The sequence below is a fragment of the Cervus elaphus genome, chromosome 24 (assembly GCF_910594005.1).
Source record: "Cervus elaphus chromosome 24, mCerEla1.1, whole genome shotgun sequence".
Taxonomy (NCBI): Eukaryota; Metazoa; Chordata; class Mammalia; order Artiodactyla; family Cervidae; genus Cervus; species Cervus elaphus.
The window spans coordinates 14566487-14581848 of NC_057838.1; the positions used below are offsets into that span (position 1 = coordinate 14566487).

The following is a 15362-nucleotide window of genomic DNA, read 5'->3' on the forward strand; positions in this document are numbered from 1 at the left end:
AAACAACTATAGAATGTGGAGGGGAATAGGCATGAAGGTGCAAATATCAAGGCAGAGACTGTGAAAGATACTGGTTTTACTTTTGTCATATTCACAAACTCAGAGAAAACCAGAAGAGAAGGATATAAGAAAATTCAAAAGTAGCTGGACTTGTGAAGTGATGTATTAGGAACCATCTTAAATTTGGAACAATAAAAAGTTAAGAGTTTATACAGCTGACATTTCCAGTGCATATCCTTAACATCACACATGACTCTCTACCCGGGCGCTTCCTCCCAGCCCCCACCCCAGGAGGCCAGGAGTGTCTAAAGGTCAGTGGAGTAGTCCTCAACCACTTGTGGCTGGGAAAAGAAGAAACATTCCTACCTTTCATTTGGTATATAGGACCACTCTGAAACATCTCATGTACTATATCCCAGATCACAATCTACAGATCTGATTATTAATAGTTCCTTACTGGCTGCTTTCTCTTCTGTGTCTCATTCCCTCCCCAGCCCCCTAGTATTTCATGGGACCACCTGCTAAATAAACTATTTCACTTAGATCCTTGTCTTTTGGAAAAACATTTCTAACAACCAGGAAAGAGGAAAGTGGGATAAGGGAGTAGAAGTAAACATTTTAAAGCAGTTTTTTTAAAAGAGAGCTTTTTTTAAAAAGAGCTTTATGGTCATATATTTGTGATATTCCTAAATGAAACAATAGCTTAACCATATTAAGAGGTTCAGCCTTCCTAACTCTATAGGTAATTTGAAAGTTAAAAGGAAATGTGAATCTATCTTTGGGCTAATAAGACAAAATAATTGTCATGTTTCAGATTTCTTCTTACATACTGTACAGATCTCCTGGCTCCTCCACCCCACCTCAACACACACACAAAGTTATCATATTAGCAATTCTAAACTTATTAATTCACAGTCTTGGGAATAAATCTGCTTACTTTTAGTTTGCATTTTACTTGTTCAGGAATATATGATTACTTAACACTTTTGTGATTAAGTTTTTATTATTTCTGAAAAAGAGTAAGAAGTAGAACAAAAGAAAATTATTCTACCAGCAACAAGTAGTAGTTGAGTCATATCCTTATTATTAAGAGATTAAGTGCACAGATAAACCTTCAGTTTTCAAGGTACAATTGTAGACTGGTCCACCAGTCTCTGCATCTTCTCATGAAGCTAGTTTCAATAACACTAGCCAAATAAATGAAAATTGATCCCTCAAAAATACTACTTGACATATTCTTGTATGAAAGAACTTTGTAAAAAAGGGCTGTTATTTCCAACCTCCACCCTCCTTGGAGATTTATTCTGAACCCTATCCCCAGGGCTCTGCTGTGCAATAGACTAGGTTAAAAAACAAAGATGGACGTGTCTTGATTGTTTGACCTGATGAATGAGATTTCAGAATATTTCCCTGAAATCTGCTGCATCTACAGACTACCATATCTGTTTGACAGATTCAGAACAAATGATATATGATCAGCATAGGAAGATTCTCACTTCATGATAATTAGTGAATTGCAAAGGAACCCTAAAACCATGCTAAAGAGTCTCAATTCATCAAAATAACACTCTTTTACCCAAGAAGCAACCAACTTTGTAAATATATGTATAAGTAAATATATCATCATTTATTCATTCACATAATAAAATTTATTCTGAACCTATTATTTGCCAGATGCTAGGACAAGCATTAGGACTTTAAAAACCCTTTCCTTGACCTTGAATGTCTATAGATGAATAAAAGAATCATGTATACAATAGGTGCAATTAAATGTTCCAAGTGACATGTTGCAAACCAAGTCTACTAGTTCATTCACAGATTCATTCAACAAGTTTTGTACACCTGTTGTGTGCTGAGGATCATTTCAATTACAAGTAATTGAGGGGCAGAGTTACCTTAAAGGAAAGATATAGTTGGTTATTTTAAATATGTAATGGCACGATTCTACACATGTGTATTACCTGGCTAATTGAAGAAAACTTATTAGAGGTAAATGTCTTTCCTTTGCACACCAAGAAAAGAAATGAAAGCCCAAACCAGTTAAGAATGATATTTGAGAACCATAAAATAACTGTCCTTACCAGGAGTACAGAATTGTTCCCACAACAGATGTCAGTCTACTGCTTTCTTGTTTTTGCTTTGCCAGGCCAAAGTCAGCTACAATTAAAAAACAAAGCAATTTTATTATATTTTCCCAGAATTAACACTGTTCCTTACCTTTTAACATTCTGCAGAAAACAAAATAACAAAAAAAACTATTACAATTCACAAGAGAAAGTTTTTCTTGTCTTTCCCTGTCAAAATGCCCCATGTACAATATTCTGAACCATTCCCAGTTTTCATTAATGGTATACATACATTATGCCATTATATGTATTGACATAATAAGATCTATCATTAAAAATATTAAAATAAGTCTTGCTGACTGAAAGATAGGACAAGGCACTTTTGAACTTGTAATTCTACTTTTTAGATTATTCTTTATAATTTTCAAATAAATAAAATGAACCTAATGTTTTGGCATATGGTAGTCATCATCTCATGGGCCAAAATAAATAAATAAATATGCTAAGCCTAAATAATCACCATGAAGATCTGAAAACCTGAAATTAATGGCATCTATCTGTATGAAGTCACAGTAAATACAATATTCACAGTTAAATCAAAATACATATATAATAATATGCTTAATGTTAATATAAAAGATTCTAATTTTTAAACTATAACACTAAATATTTATATTTAACATTAGTCCTAGCTAAATTCTTCCAAGAGTGTTCAAATACTTCTCTTTTTAAGCCACTCAACAACTAATATCAAAGTGGTAGAAACAGATACTCTTCCTTTTACTATTGTAAGGATTTGCAAACTTTTCAAGAAGTTTAATTACTAGAATTACACAAAAGTACAGAGTTGAACAAGGGCAAAAATTCAAGTTGCTATTCCTAGTAAAGTTTGATGTTCACAATATGACTTTTTTAAGTGCACTAAATATGTATGGAATTTCACTGTGATAAATTTTCAATACAACGTACTTGATTGTCTATAATAAAATGTCTTTGACAGGTTGAAAATATTTTGAAGTACTTGACTTTGTTCATAGTAATATTAACTTGTGTTATGAATAACAATCAGGTCAGTTCAGTCACTCAGTCATGACTCTTTGCGACCCCATGGACTGCAGCATGCCAGGCTTCCCTGTCCACCACCAACTCCCGGAGTTTACTCAAACTCATGTCCATTGAGTCAGTGATGCCATCCAATCATCACATCCTCTGTTGTTCCCTTCTCCTCCTGCCTTCAATCTTTCCCACCTTCAATCTTTTCAAACGAGTCAGTTCTTCACATACCAGTGTACTAAACAACAACCTTGAATTAGCATAGGTTTAGCTGCTTACATATATTGTCTGTGCTAATACTCAACAATGGGATAGCAATTATTATAGTTAGTGCCTCTTAGTGATTAAAAGGAGAAGGCAATGGCAACACACTCCAGTACTCTTGCCTGAAGAACCCCATGGATGGAGGAGCCTGGTAGGCTGCAGTCCATGGGGTCGCTAAGAGTCGGACATGACTGAGTGACTTCACTTTCACTTTTCACTTTCATGCTTTGGAGAAGGAAATAGCAACCCACTCCAGTGTTCTTACCTGGAGAATCCCAGGGATACGGGAGCCTGGTGGACTGCTGTCTATGGGTCACACACAGTCGGACATGACTGAAGTGATTTAGCAGCAGCAGTGATTAAAGGCAAGGACTCTGGAACCAGACAGGCTCAATTCAAACCCCAGCCTCATTATGTGCTACCTGAGTAACCCTGGGGAAGTTATTTAATTTCTGTTTGTAATAGTTTTCTTATCTGTAAAAGTAGTAAGTACTATAATATTAAAATGTGAATAAGTTAAAATATACAAATGTAGTATATATATCACAGTGATAACCAACTGATATATATTGTTATTTAATCTCACAGTGACCCATTTTACAGATGAAGAAACGGAAGTTCAAAGAGAATATAGGTAGAAATGAATAGTTACACATGAATTTGTGGTTGTTCAATTCTAAAGCCCCAAATCCTCATCAAAACACAATACAGTAGCTGCCAACAAAGGAAAATCAGGCCTAGGTAATTTCATTTACAAAATCAACCAAACATTTAGAGAGTAGATGTCAGTCATGCCCAAGCTCTACCAGAAAACAGAAGAGAGAACACTTTCCAGCTCAGCTTACGAAATCAGTATTACCCGGAACCAGATCCAAACAAAGGCATTATAAGAAAAGAAAACCACAGGACAACATTTCCCATGAGAACAGATGCTAAAATTACCAATAAAATATAAGTAAATTCAATCTAGAGGTATATTTAAAAGGATAACCCATAATAATCAAGTGGAGTTTATGCTAGAAATACAAGGCTGGTCCAACATTTAAAAATGAATCACTATTGCTTCCCAGATCAGAACATTAGAGAAGGAAATCATATGATCATCTCAATTGTTGTATAAGAAGAACTTGACAAAATTCAGCATCTATTCTTTTCAGCAAAATGGGAAATAGGATTTCCTTAACCCAATAAAGGGCACCTGTAAAAAACGTACAGCTAACTCTCTACTTAATGTTAAAAGACTGAATGTCCCTCCCTTAAGATCAAAAGCAAGGCTGGATATTATCGCAACTTACAATGATCATTTCACAATATATAACAAATACCAAATCATTATGTTATACACTAAAAACTAACATAATGTTGTATGTCAATCAGGTCTCAATTAAAGCATAAAAGAAAAGATATAGTTGTCTTGTTAATATCCTGATAGATATTTTGAAGAGACTGTCATATAAGCACATCTTTGATGGGCCTTGATAACTAAATTTTAAAAATAAATCAGAAAATATTATTTTCTCTTTCCTTTCAAGGAAGAAGAAGAAGAAAGCATACTAATTATACAGTAGCATAGAAACAAATACCTAGGAAAACATGACAAAAGATATGAAAGACCTATGCAGAGAAAATTATAAAATTTTGTTACAGAGTCAATAAAGACTAGAATTAATGGAGAGAAAGTCCAAATTTATGGGTTGGAATTTTCAATATTATATAAATTTCATTCTTTCTAAGTTAATTTATGTAATTCCAATCAAATGCCTCTTCATATTTTGAGTGGATCTTCACAAATTGAGTATAAAATTAATACAGAAATAGAAAAGGCCAAGAGAAGCCATGGATTTTGATAGAAAACGTAGCTTTCTACAATGAACTAATAATTATTACAAGGCTATAGTAATTAAGACAAAAGTTGCATAAACTCAAGGCTACAAACAAAAAGGCAAGAATGTCCACTCTCACCATTTCTATTCACGATTATACTACAAACTCAAGTAAACACAATAACTGCACACAAATTTTTCTGCAAAGATTAATTTTTATTTCTCTTTGATTCCTTGGAGTGACATTACTAAATACTATGATAAATATATGTTTAATTTCATTAAAATATTACCAAGTCAAAATATTTTCCAGTGTGTTCTCACCAGACATGAATAGAGAGGTCTAGTTGTTTCTGCCTCTTCATCAGCATTTGTAGTTGTCAGGGTTTTTTAATTAGCCATTTTAATTACTATGTAGTGAAAGCTCAGTGTAGCTTTAATTTGAATTTTGCTAATGACTAATGGTGTTGAGCAATTTTTATGTATTTATTTGCCATCAGTGTATCTTCTTTGTTGTTGTTGTTAATTAATTTATTTTAATTGGAGGCTAATTACTTTACAATATTGTAGTGGTTTTTGCCACACATTGACATGAATCAGCCATGGGTGTACATGTGTTCCTCATCCTGAATCCCCCTCCCAGCTCCCCCCTCATCCCATCCCTCAGCGTCATCCCAGTGCACCAGCCCTGAGCACCTGGTCTCATGCATAGAACCTGGACTGGCAATCTGTTTCACATATGATAATATACATGTTTCAAAGCTATACTCTCAAATCATCCCACCCTCGCCTTCTCCTACAGAGTCCAAAAGACTGTTCTATACATCTGTGTCTCTTTCTCTGTCTCGCATATAGGGTCATGGTAACCACCTTTCTAAATTCCATATATATGCATTCAGTTCAGTTCAGTTCAGATCAGTTGCTCAGTCGTGTCCGACTCTTCGTGACCCCATGAATCGCAGCACACCACGCCTTCCTGTCCATCACAAACTCCCGGAGTTTACCCAGTCTCATGTCCATCAAGTTGGTGATGCCGTCCAGCTATCTCATCCTCTATCGTCCCCTTCTCCTCCTGCCCCCAATCCCTCCCAGCATCAGGGTCTTTTCCAATGAGTCAACTCTTCGCATCAAGTGGCCAAAGTATTGGAGTTTCAGCTTCAGCATCAGTCCTTCCAATGAACACCCAGGACTGATCTCCTTGAGGATGGACTGGTTGGATCTCCTTGCAGTCCAAGGGACTCTCAAGAGTCTTCTCCAACACCACAATTCAAAAGCATCAATTCTTTAGCACTCAGCTTTCTTCACAGTCCAACTCTCACATCCATAGATGACCACTGGAAAAACTATAGCCGTGACTAGACAGACCTTTGTTGGCAAAGTAACGTCTCTGCTTTTTAATATGCTATCTAGTTGGTCATAACTTTCCTTCCAAGGAGTAAGTGTCTTTTAATTTCAAGGCTGCAATCACCAACTGCAGTGATTTTGGAGCCCCCAAAAATAAAGCCTAACACTGTTTCCACTGTTTCCCCATCTATTTCCCATGAAGTGATGGGACCAGATGCCATGATCTTAGTTTTCTGAATGTTGAGCTTTAAGCCAACTTTTTCACTCTCCTCTTTCACTTTCATCAAGAAGCTTTTTAGTTCCTTTTCACTTTCTGCCATAAGGGTGGTGTCATCTGCATATCTGAGGTTATTGATATTTCTCCAGGCAATCTCAATTTCAGCTTGTGCCTCTTCCAGCCCAGCGTTTCTCATGATGTACTCTGCATGGAAGTTAAATAAGCAGGGTGACAATATACAGCCTTGACATACGCCTTTTCCTATTTAGAACCAGTCTGTTGTTCCATGCCCAGTTCTAACTGTTGCTTCCTGACCTGCATACAGGTTTCTCAAGAGGCAGGTCAAGTGGTCTGGTATTCCCATCTCTTTCAGAATTTTCCACACTTTATTGTGATCTACACAGTCAAAGTCTTTGGCATAGTCAATAAAGCAGAAATAGATGTTTTCCTGGAACTCTCTTGCTTTTTTGATGATCCATCAGATGTTGCACACGCCCGCGATAGTATACTGTATTGGTGTTTTTCGTTCTGACTTACTTCACTCTGTATAATAGGCTCCAGTTTCATCCATCTCATTAGAACTGATTCAAATGCATTCTTTTTAATGGCTGAGTAATATTCCATTGTGTATATGTACCATAGCTTTCTTATCCATTCATCTGCCAATGGGCATCTAGGTTGCTTCCATGTCCTGGCTATTGTGAACAGTGCTGCGATGAACACTGGGGTACATGTGTCTCTTTCAATTCTGGTTTCCTCGGTGTGTATGCCCAGCAGAGGGATTGCTGAGTCGTATGGCAGTTCTATTTCCAGTTTTTGAAGGAATCTCCACACTGTTCTCCATAGTGGCTGTAGTTTGCATTCCCACCAACAGTGTAAGGGGGTTCCCTTTTCTCCACACCCTCTCCAGCATTTATTGTTTGTAGACTTTTGGATAGCAGCCATTCTGACTGGCATGAGATGGTACCTCATTGTGGTTTTGATTTGCATTTCTCTGATAATGAGTGATGTTGAGCATATTGGCACGTGTTTGTTAGCCACCTATATGTTTTCTTTGGAGAAATGTCTGTTTAGTTCTTTTGCCCAATTTTTGAATGGGTCATTTATTTTTCTGGAATTGAGCTGCAGGAGCTGCTTGTATAGTTTTTAGATTAATTATTTCTCAGTTGCTTCATTTGCTATTATTTTCTCCTATTCTGAAGGTTGTCTTTTCACCTTGCTTATAGTTTCCTTCGTTGTGCAAAAGCTTTTGAGTTTAATTAGGTCCCATTTGTTTAGTTTTGCTCTTATTTCCAATATTCTGGGAGGTGAGTCAAAGAAGATCCTGCTATGATTTATGTCAGAGAGGGTTTTGCCTATGTTTTCCTCTAGGAATTTTATAGTTTCTGGTCTTACATTTAGATCTTTAATCCATTTTGAGTTTATTTTTGTGTATGGTGTTAGAAAGTGTTCTAGTTTCATTCTTTTACAAGTGGTTGACCAGTTTTCCCAGCACCAATTGTTAAAGAGATTGTCTTTTCTCCATAGTATATTCTTGCCTCCTTTGTCAAAGATAAAGTGTCCATAGGTGCATGGATTTATCTCTGAGCTTTCTATTTTGTTCCATTGATCTATATTTGTCTTTGTGCCAGTACCATGCTGTCTTGATGACTGCAGCTTTGTAGTATAGCCTGAAGTCAGGCAGGTTGATTCCTCCAGTTCCATTCTTCTTTCTCGAGATTGCTTTGGCTATTCAAGGTTTTTTTGTATTTCCATACAAGTTGTGAAATTATTTGTTCTAGTTCTCTGAAAAATACTGTTGGTAGCTTGATAGGGATTGCATTGAATCTATAGATTGCTTTAGGTAGTATATTCATTTTCACTATGTTGATTCTTCCAATCCATAAGCATGGTATATTTCTCCATCTGTTTGTGTCCTCTTTGATTTCTTTCATCAGTGTTTTATAGTTTTCTATATATAGGTCTTTTGTTTCTTTAGGTAGATTTATTACTAAGTATTTTATTCTTTTCGTTGCAATGGTGAATGGGATTCTTTCCTTAATTTCTCTTTCTGTTTTCTCACTGTTAGTGTATAGGAATGTAAGGGATTTCTGTGTGTTAATTTTATATCCTGCTGCTGCTGCTATCCTGCAACTTTACTATATTCACTGATTAGCTCTAGTAATTTTCTGGTAGAGTCTTTAGGGTTTTCTATGTAGAGGATCATGTCATCTGCAAACAGTGAGAGTTTTACTTCTTCTTTTCCAATCTGGATTCCTTTTATTTCTTTTACTGCTCTGATTGCTATGGCCAAAACTTCCAAAACTATATTGAAGAGTAATGGTGAGAGTGGGAACCCTTTTCTTATTTCTGACCTTAGGGGAAATGCTTTCAATTTCTTCCACCATTGAGGATAACATTTGCTGTGGGTATGTCATATATAGCATTTATTATGTTGAGGTATGTTCTTTCTATTCCTACTTTCTGGAGGGTTTTTATCATAAATGGATGTTGAATTTTGTCAAAGGCTTTCTCTGCATCTATTGAGATAATCATATGGTTTTTATCTTTCAATTTGTTAATGTGGTGTATCACATTGACTGATTTGTGAATGATGAAGAATCCTTACATCCCTGGGATAAGACCCACTTGGTCATGGTATATGATCTTTTTAATATGTTGTTGGATTGTTTGCTAGAATTTTGTTAAGGATTTTTGCATCTATGTTCATCAGTGATGTTCGCCTGTGGTTTTCTTTTTCTGTGGCATCCTTGTCTGGTTTTGGAATTAGGGTGATGGTGGTCTCATGGAATGAGTTTGGAAGTTTACCTTCTTCTGTAATTTTCTGGAAGAGTTTGAGTAGGATAGGTATTAGTTTTTCTCTAAATTTTTTGTAGAATTCAGCTGTGAAGCCATCTGGTCCTGGGCTTTTGTTTGCTGGAAGATTTCTGATTACAGTTTCAATTTCCGTGCTTGTGATGGGTTTGTTAAGATTGTCTATTTCTTCCTGGTTCCATTTTGGAAAGTTATACTTTTCTAAGAATTTGCCCATTTCTTCCAAGTTGTCCATTTTATTGGCATGTAATTCCTGTTAGTAGTCTCTTATGATCCTTTATATTTCTGTGTTGTCTGTTGTGATCTCTCCATTTTCATTTCTAATTTTGTTGATTTGATTATTCTCCCTTTTTTGATGAGTTTCTTGATGAGTCTGGCTAATAGTTTGTCAATTTTATTTATCTTCTCAAAGAACCAGCTTTTAGTTTTGTTGATTCTTGCTATGATCTCTTTTGTTTCTTTTGCATTTATTTCTGCCCTAATTTTTATAATTTCTTTTCTTCTTCTATCCCTGGGGTTCTTCATTTCTTCCTTTTCTAGTTGCTTTACATGTTGAGTTAGGTTATTTATTTGATTTTTTCCTGTTTCTTAATGTAAGCCTGTATTGCTATGAACCTTCCCCTTAGCACTGCTTTTACAGTGTCCCATAGGTTTTGGGTTGTTGTGTTTTCATTTTCATTTGTTTCTATAAATATTTTGATTTATTTTTTTATTTCTTCTCTGATTTGTTGGTTATTCAGAAGCATGTTATTTAGTCTCCATATGTTGGAATTTTTAATAGTTTTTTTTTTCCTGTAATTGACATCTAATCTTACTGCAATGTGATCAGAAAAGATGCTTGGAGTGATTTCAATTTTTTTGAATTTACCAAGACTAGATTTATGTGATCCAGGATGTGATCTATCCTGGATAAGGTTCTGTGTGCATTTGAGAAAAAGGTAAAATTTATTGTTTTGGGGTTAAATGTCCTATAGATATCAATTAAGTCTAACTGCTCCATTGTATCATTTAAAGCTTTTGTTTCCTTGCTAATTTTCTGTTTAGTTGATCTATCCATAGGTGTGAGTGGGGTATTAAAGTCTCCCACTATTATTGTGTTATTGTTAATTTCCCCTTTCATACTTGTATTTGCCTTACATATTGTGGTGCTCCTATGTTGGGTGCATATATATTTATAATTGTTATATCTTCTTCTTGGAGTGATCCTTTGATCATTATATAGTGTCCTTTTTTGTCTCTTTTCACAGCTTTATTTCAAAGTCTATTTTATCTGATATGAGTATTGCTACTCCTGCTTTCTTATGGTCTCCATTTGTGTGAAATATCTTTTTCCAGCCCTTCACTTTCATTCTGTATGTGTTCCTTGTTTTGAGGCGGCTCTCTTGTAGAGCATATATAGGGGTCTTGTTTTTTTATCCATTCAGCCAGGCTTTGTCTTTGATTGGGGCATTCAACCCATTTACATTTAAGGTAATTATTGATAAGTATGATCCCATTGCCATTTACTTTGTTGTTTTGGGTTCAAGTTTATACTCCCTTTCAGTGTTTCCTGTCTAGAGAAGATCCTTTAGCATTTGTTGAAGAGCTGGTTTGGTGGTGCTGAATTCTCTCAGCTTTTGCTTGTCTGTAAAGCTTTTGAATTCTCCTTCATATTTGAATGAGATCCTTGCTGGGTACAGTAACCTGGGTTGGAGGTTTTTCTCTTTCATCACTTTAAGTATGTCCTTCCAATCCCTTCTGGCCTGAAGAGTTTCTATTGAAAGATCATCTGTTATCCTTATGGGAATCCCCTTGTGTGTTATTTGTTGTTTTTCCCCTGCTGCTTTTAACATTTGTTCTTTGTGTTTGATCTTTGTTAATTTGATTATTATGTGTCTTCAGGTGTTTTGCCTTGGGTTTATCCTGTTTGGGACTCTCTGGGTTTCTTGGACTTGGGTGGCTATTTCCTTCCCAATTTTAGGGATGTTTTCAACATTATCTCCTCAACTATTTTCTCATGACCTTTCTTTTTGTCTTCTTCTTCTTCTGGGACTCCTATGATTCGAATGTTAGGCATCTGACATGGTCCCAGAGGTCTCTGAGGTTGTCCTAATTTCAATTCTTTTTTCCTTTCTGCTCTATTTATTTCCACCATTCCATCTTCTACCTCACTTATCCTATCTTCTGCCTCAGCTATTCTACTGTTGGTTCCCTCCAGAGTGTTTTTTTTTAGCTCATTTATTGCATTATTCATTATTGGTTGACTCTTTTTTTATTTCTTTTAGGTCCTTATTAAACATTTCTTGCATCTTCTCAATATTTGTCCCCAGGGTATTTATTTGTAACTCCATTTTGTTTTCAAGATTTTGTATCATTTTTACTATCATTATTCTGAATTCTTTTTCAGGTAGACTCCCTATCTCTTCCTCTTCTGTTTGGTTTGGTAGGCATTTATCATGTTTCTTTACCTGCTGAGTATTTCTCTGCCTTTTCATCTTGTTTAGCTTGCTTGTGGAGGTTCTTCCCTGTGGGTGGGGTTGGACGAGTAGCTTGTCAAGGTTTTCTGGTTAGGGAAGCTTGCGTCGGTGTTCTGGTGGGTGGGGCTGGATTTCTTCTCTCTGGAGTGCAATGAAGTGTCCAGTAGTGCGTTTTGAGATGTCTATGGGTTTGGTGTGACTTTGGGCAGCCTGTATACTAAAGCTAAGGGCTATGTTCCTGTGTTTCTGGAGAATTTTTATGGTATGTCTTGCTCTGGAACTTGTTGGCTCCTGGGTGGATCTTGGTTTCAGTGTATGTATGGAGGCTTTTGGATGGTCTTATTAATTAATGTTCCCTGGAATCAGGAGTTCTCTGATGTTCTCAGGTTTTGGACTTAAGCCTCCTGCCTCTGGTTTTCAGTCTTATTCTTACAGTAGCCTCAAGACTTCTCCATCCATACAGCACCAATGATAAAACATCTAGGTTAATGGAGAAAAGATTCTCCACAATGAGGGACACCCAGAAAGGTTCGCTGAGTTACATGGAGAAGAGAAGAGGGAGGAGGGAGATAGAGGTGACCAGGAGGAGAAGCGGGAGAATCAAAAGGGGAGACAGCAAGCTAGCCAGTAATCACTTCCCTATATGCTCTCCACAGCCTGGAACACTCAGAGAGGCTCACAGAGTTACATAGAGAAGAGAAGAGGGAGGAAGGAGATAGAGGTGAGCAGGAGGAGACATGGGGAAGGGGGGGATTCAAAAGCAGAGAGACAGATCTAGCCAGTAATCAGTTCCCTAAGTGTTCTCCACAGCCCAGAATACCCAAAGAAATTCACAGAGTTGGGTAGAAAAGAGAAGGGGGAGGGAGGAGATAGAGATGACCTAGGGGAGAAAAAGGAGAGTCAAAAGGGGGAGAGGACAAGCAAGCCACTAATCACTCTCCTACATAAAAATGGGTACTGAAGATTGGATTCTTAAAGGCACAAAATTGATAACAAATACCAAAAAGCAAAGATTAAAAATCTAGAGGTTAGACTCTCAAAAATAAATATTAAAAAAACAAACAAAACAAAATCACAAAAATTATAAAAAATATATATGAAGTTTGCTTTAAAAATAGGGTCTTTTTTTGCAAGGTAATAATAGTAGGTCATAAAAATGAAAATTAAAGGAATAATAGAGGACTTAAAAATAAAAAATAAAAAAAAAAATTTAAACAATAATAGTAAAAATATATCTAGGAATTTCTCTGGAGCTGTTGTGGGCAGTGTGGGGTCAGTCCAGTTTCAGATAGTTCCTTGATCCAGCTTATACGTCTCAAGAGCTATAGGCCCCTTCCAATGTAGTTGGTGCTAACTACAGGGTTTTAATCTATTGCACCTGTCACTTCCAAAGTGAGACCTCTGTTTATTTTAGCTTCTTCTGTTTGCTGGTCTCTTCAGTGTCTAATTTCCGCCCTGACACAAGAAGGCAGTGGTGGTCACTTTTCTAGGCTCACATGTGCTGTAGGGAGGGAGGAACACTGCAAATAAATATCACTGGCATGTGTGGGGAGCGCTCACAGTGTCCCGGCCACACTGGGTTTGCCCCCGCTCACGGCGTGTATGCTTTCCCTGTCTACACTGCTCAAGCTTCAGGTTGCTCTGCAGAGGAACTTTCTAAAGTGGGCCCTGGGTTGTGTGCCCTTCCCAGGTCCGAGGAGCTCAGGCAACCAGGTGCTTGGCGAGCGCACTCTCCCAGCTTGGTGATGCGTCTTATCGCCGCCCCCCGCCCCATCCCAGCCGCTCGGTTTCCCAGGTGCGCCATCTCAGGTGTGCCGTGTGTCTCTTCTGGGGAGCTGATCTCTGGCTTCAACCCTCCAGGCAGATATCATCCGTCCAGGATCCCAGGAAGGCCTGGTTGGCAACTGGGAGCCTGCTCACAGTTTAGTGGAAGATGCCATCTCTGGGGCTGAGTTTGCCCCTTTCCAGCTCTAGCTGTCACCCGCCTGCCTCCCTGCCTCTGGCAGGGGATGGGCTGGTCCACAGTCAGCTAGCTCTCCTCTGGTATTCACTCAGTCCTTTGTTCTGTGTGCGGGGCTGGCAGTGCCTTCGGTTAGGGCTTTTCACAGCAAAGTGCTCTCTCTCTTTTTTTTCTCTCTCTCTCCCTGTCTGTCCCACAGTTTGGGTTGCTATTTCACATTAGCTCCCTCAGATTGCCCTCAGGGCTTTCAGGCTCAGTCCTTACCCTAAGCAATGCAGCCTGTACCTCCCTGTTCAGCCCCTGCTTGCTGGTGGTGGATGCAAGCATCTGGACTACTTCTCCACTGAGAACTGCCATTAGGCACGCAATCTGTGGGCTGGCTAGCTAGCTAGCTAGCTATGTATGTATGTATGTATGTATGTATTTATTTTTCCTCCCGGTTATGTTGCCCTCTGAGATTCCAAAACTCCCAACAGACCCACTGGTGAGAGGGTTTCCTGGTGTTTGGAAACTTCTCTTTTACGACTCCCTCCCTGGGATGGATCTCCATCCCTAACTCTTTTGTCTCTCTTTTTATCTTCTATATTTTGTCCTACCTCCTTTTGAAGACAATGGGCTGCCTTTCTGGGTGCCTGGTGTCCTCTGCCTGTGTTCAGAGTTGTTTTGTGGAATTTGCTCAATGTTCAAATGTTCTTTCAATGAATTTGTCAGGGAGAAAGTGGTCTCCCTGTCCTATTCCTCTGCCATCTTCTGTATCTTCTTTAGTGAAGTGCTTGTCCAAAATTTGGCCCTTTTTTCCATTGGGTTGTTTATTTTCTTATTATTGAGCTTTCTTATTGCTTGTATTATTGATACAAATTCTTTGTTAAATAGATGACCTACACATATTTTCTCCCAGTCTGCAATTTGTCTTTTCATTCTATTAGTAATATCTTTCATAGACCATAAGTTTTAAACTTCAATGAAATTCAATGAATTAATTTTTTCTTTTATATATTATGATTTTGATGTTATGAGTTCTTCCCTGGTGGCTCAGATGGTAAAGCCTCTGCCTGCAGTGTGGGAGACCTGGGTCCAATCCCTGGCTCGGGTTCTATCGGTGGGTTGGGAAGATCCCCTGGAGAAGGAAATGGCAACCCACTCCAGTACTCTTACCTGAAAAATTCCACGGACTGAGGAGCCTGGTAGGATACAGTCCATGGGGTCGCAAAGAGTCAGACATGACTGAGTGACTTCACTTTCACTTTGAATTTATAGTTAAGAAATATTTATCTAACTTAGGTAAAACAGTCCAGGCTATTCTGCTGAAGGGCCACAGAGAGAAGAGGTCCTGGTGAATGAGAGACCAATCTCCAGCCAAAAGTC

The 15362-nt window shown here is 37.8% G+C and overlaps 1 protein-coding gene across 2 annotated transcripts in view; it reads right to left on the reverse strand.

Moving 5' to 3' along the window:
• Positions 1 to 15362, reverse strand: part of NEK10 (NIMA related kinase 10) — a 292923-nt gene that overhangs the window by 166505 nt on the left and 111056 nt on the right. For both annotated transcript variants that reach the window (XM_043886665.1, XM_043886664.1), the window contains one exon: positions 2082 to 2157. In XM_043886665.1, the coding sequence (XP_043742600.1) occupies positions 2082 to 2157 (76 nt within the window). The remainder of the gene's footprint in view (positions 1 to 2081; positions 2158 to 15362) is intronic.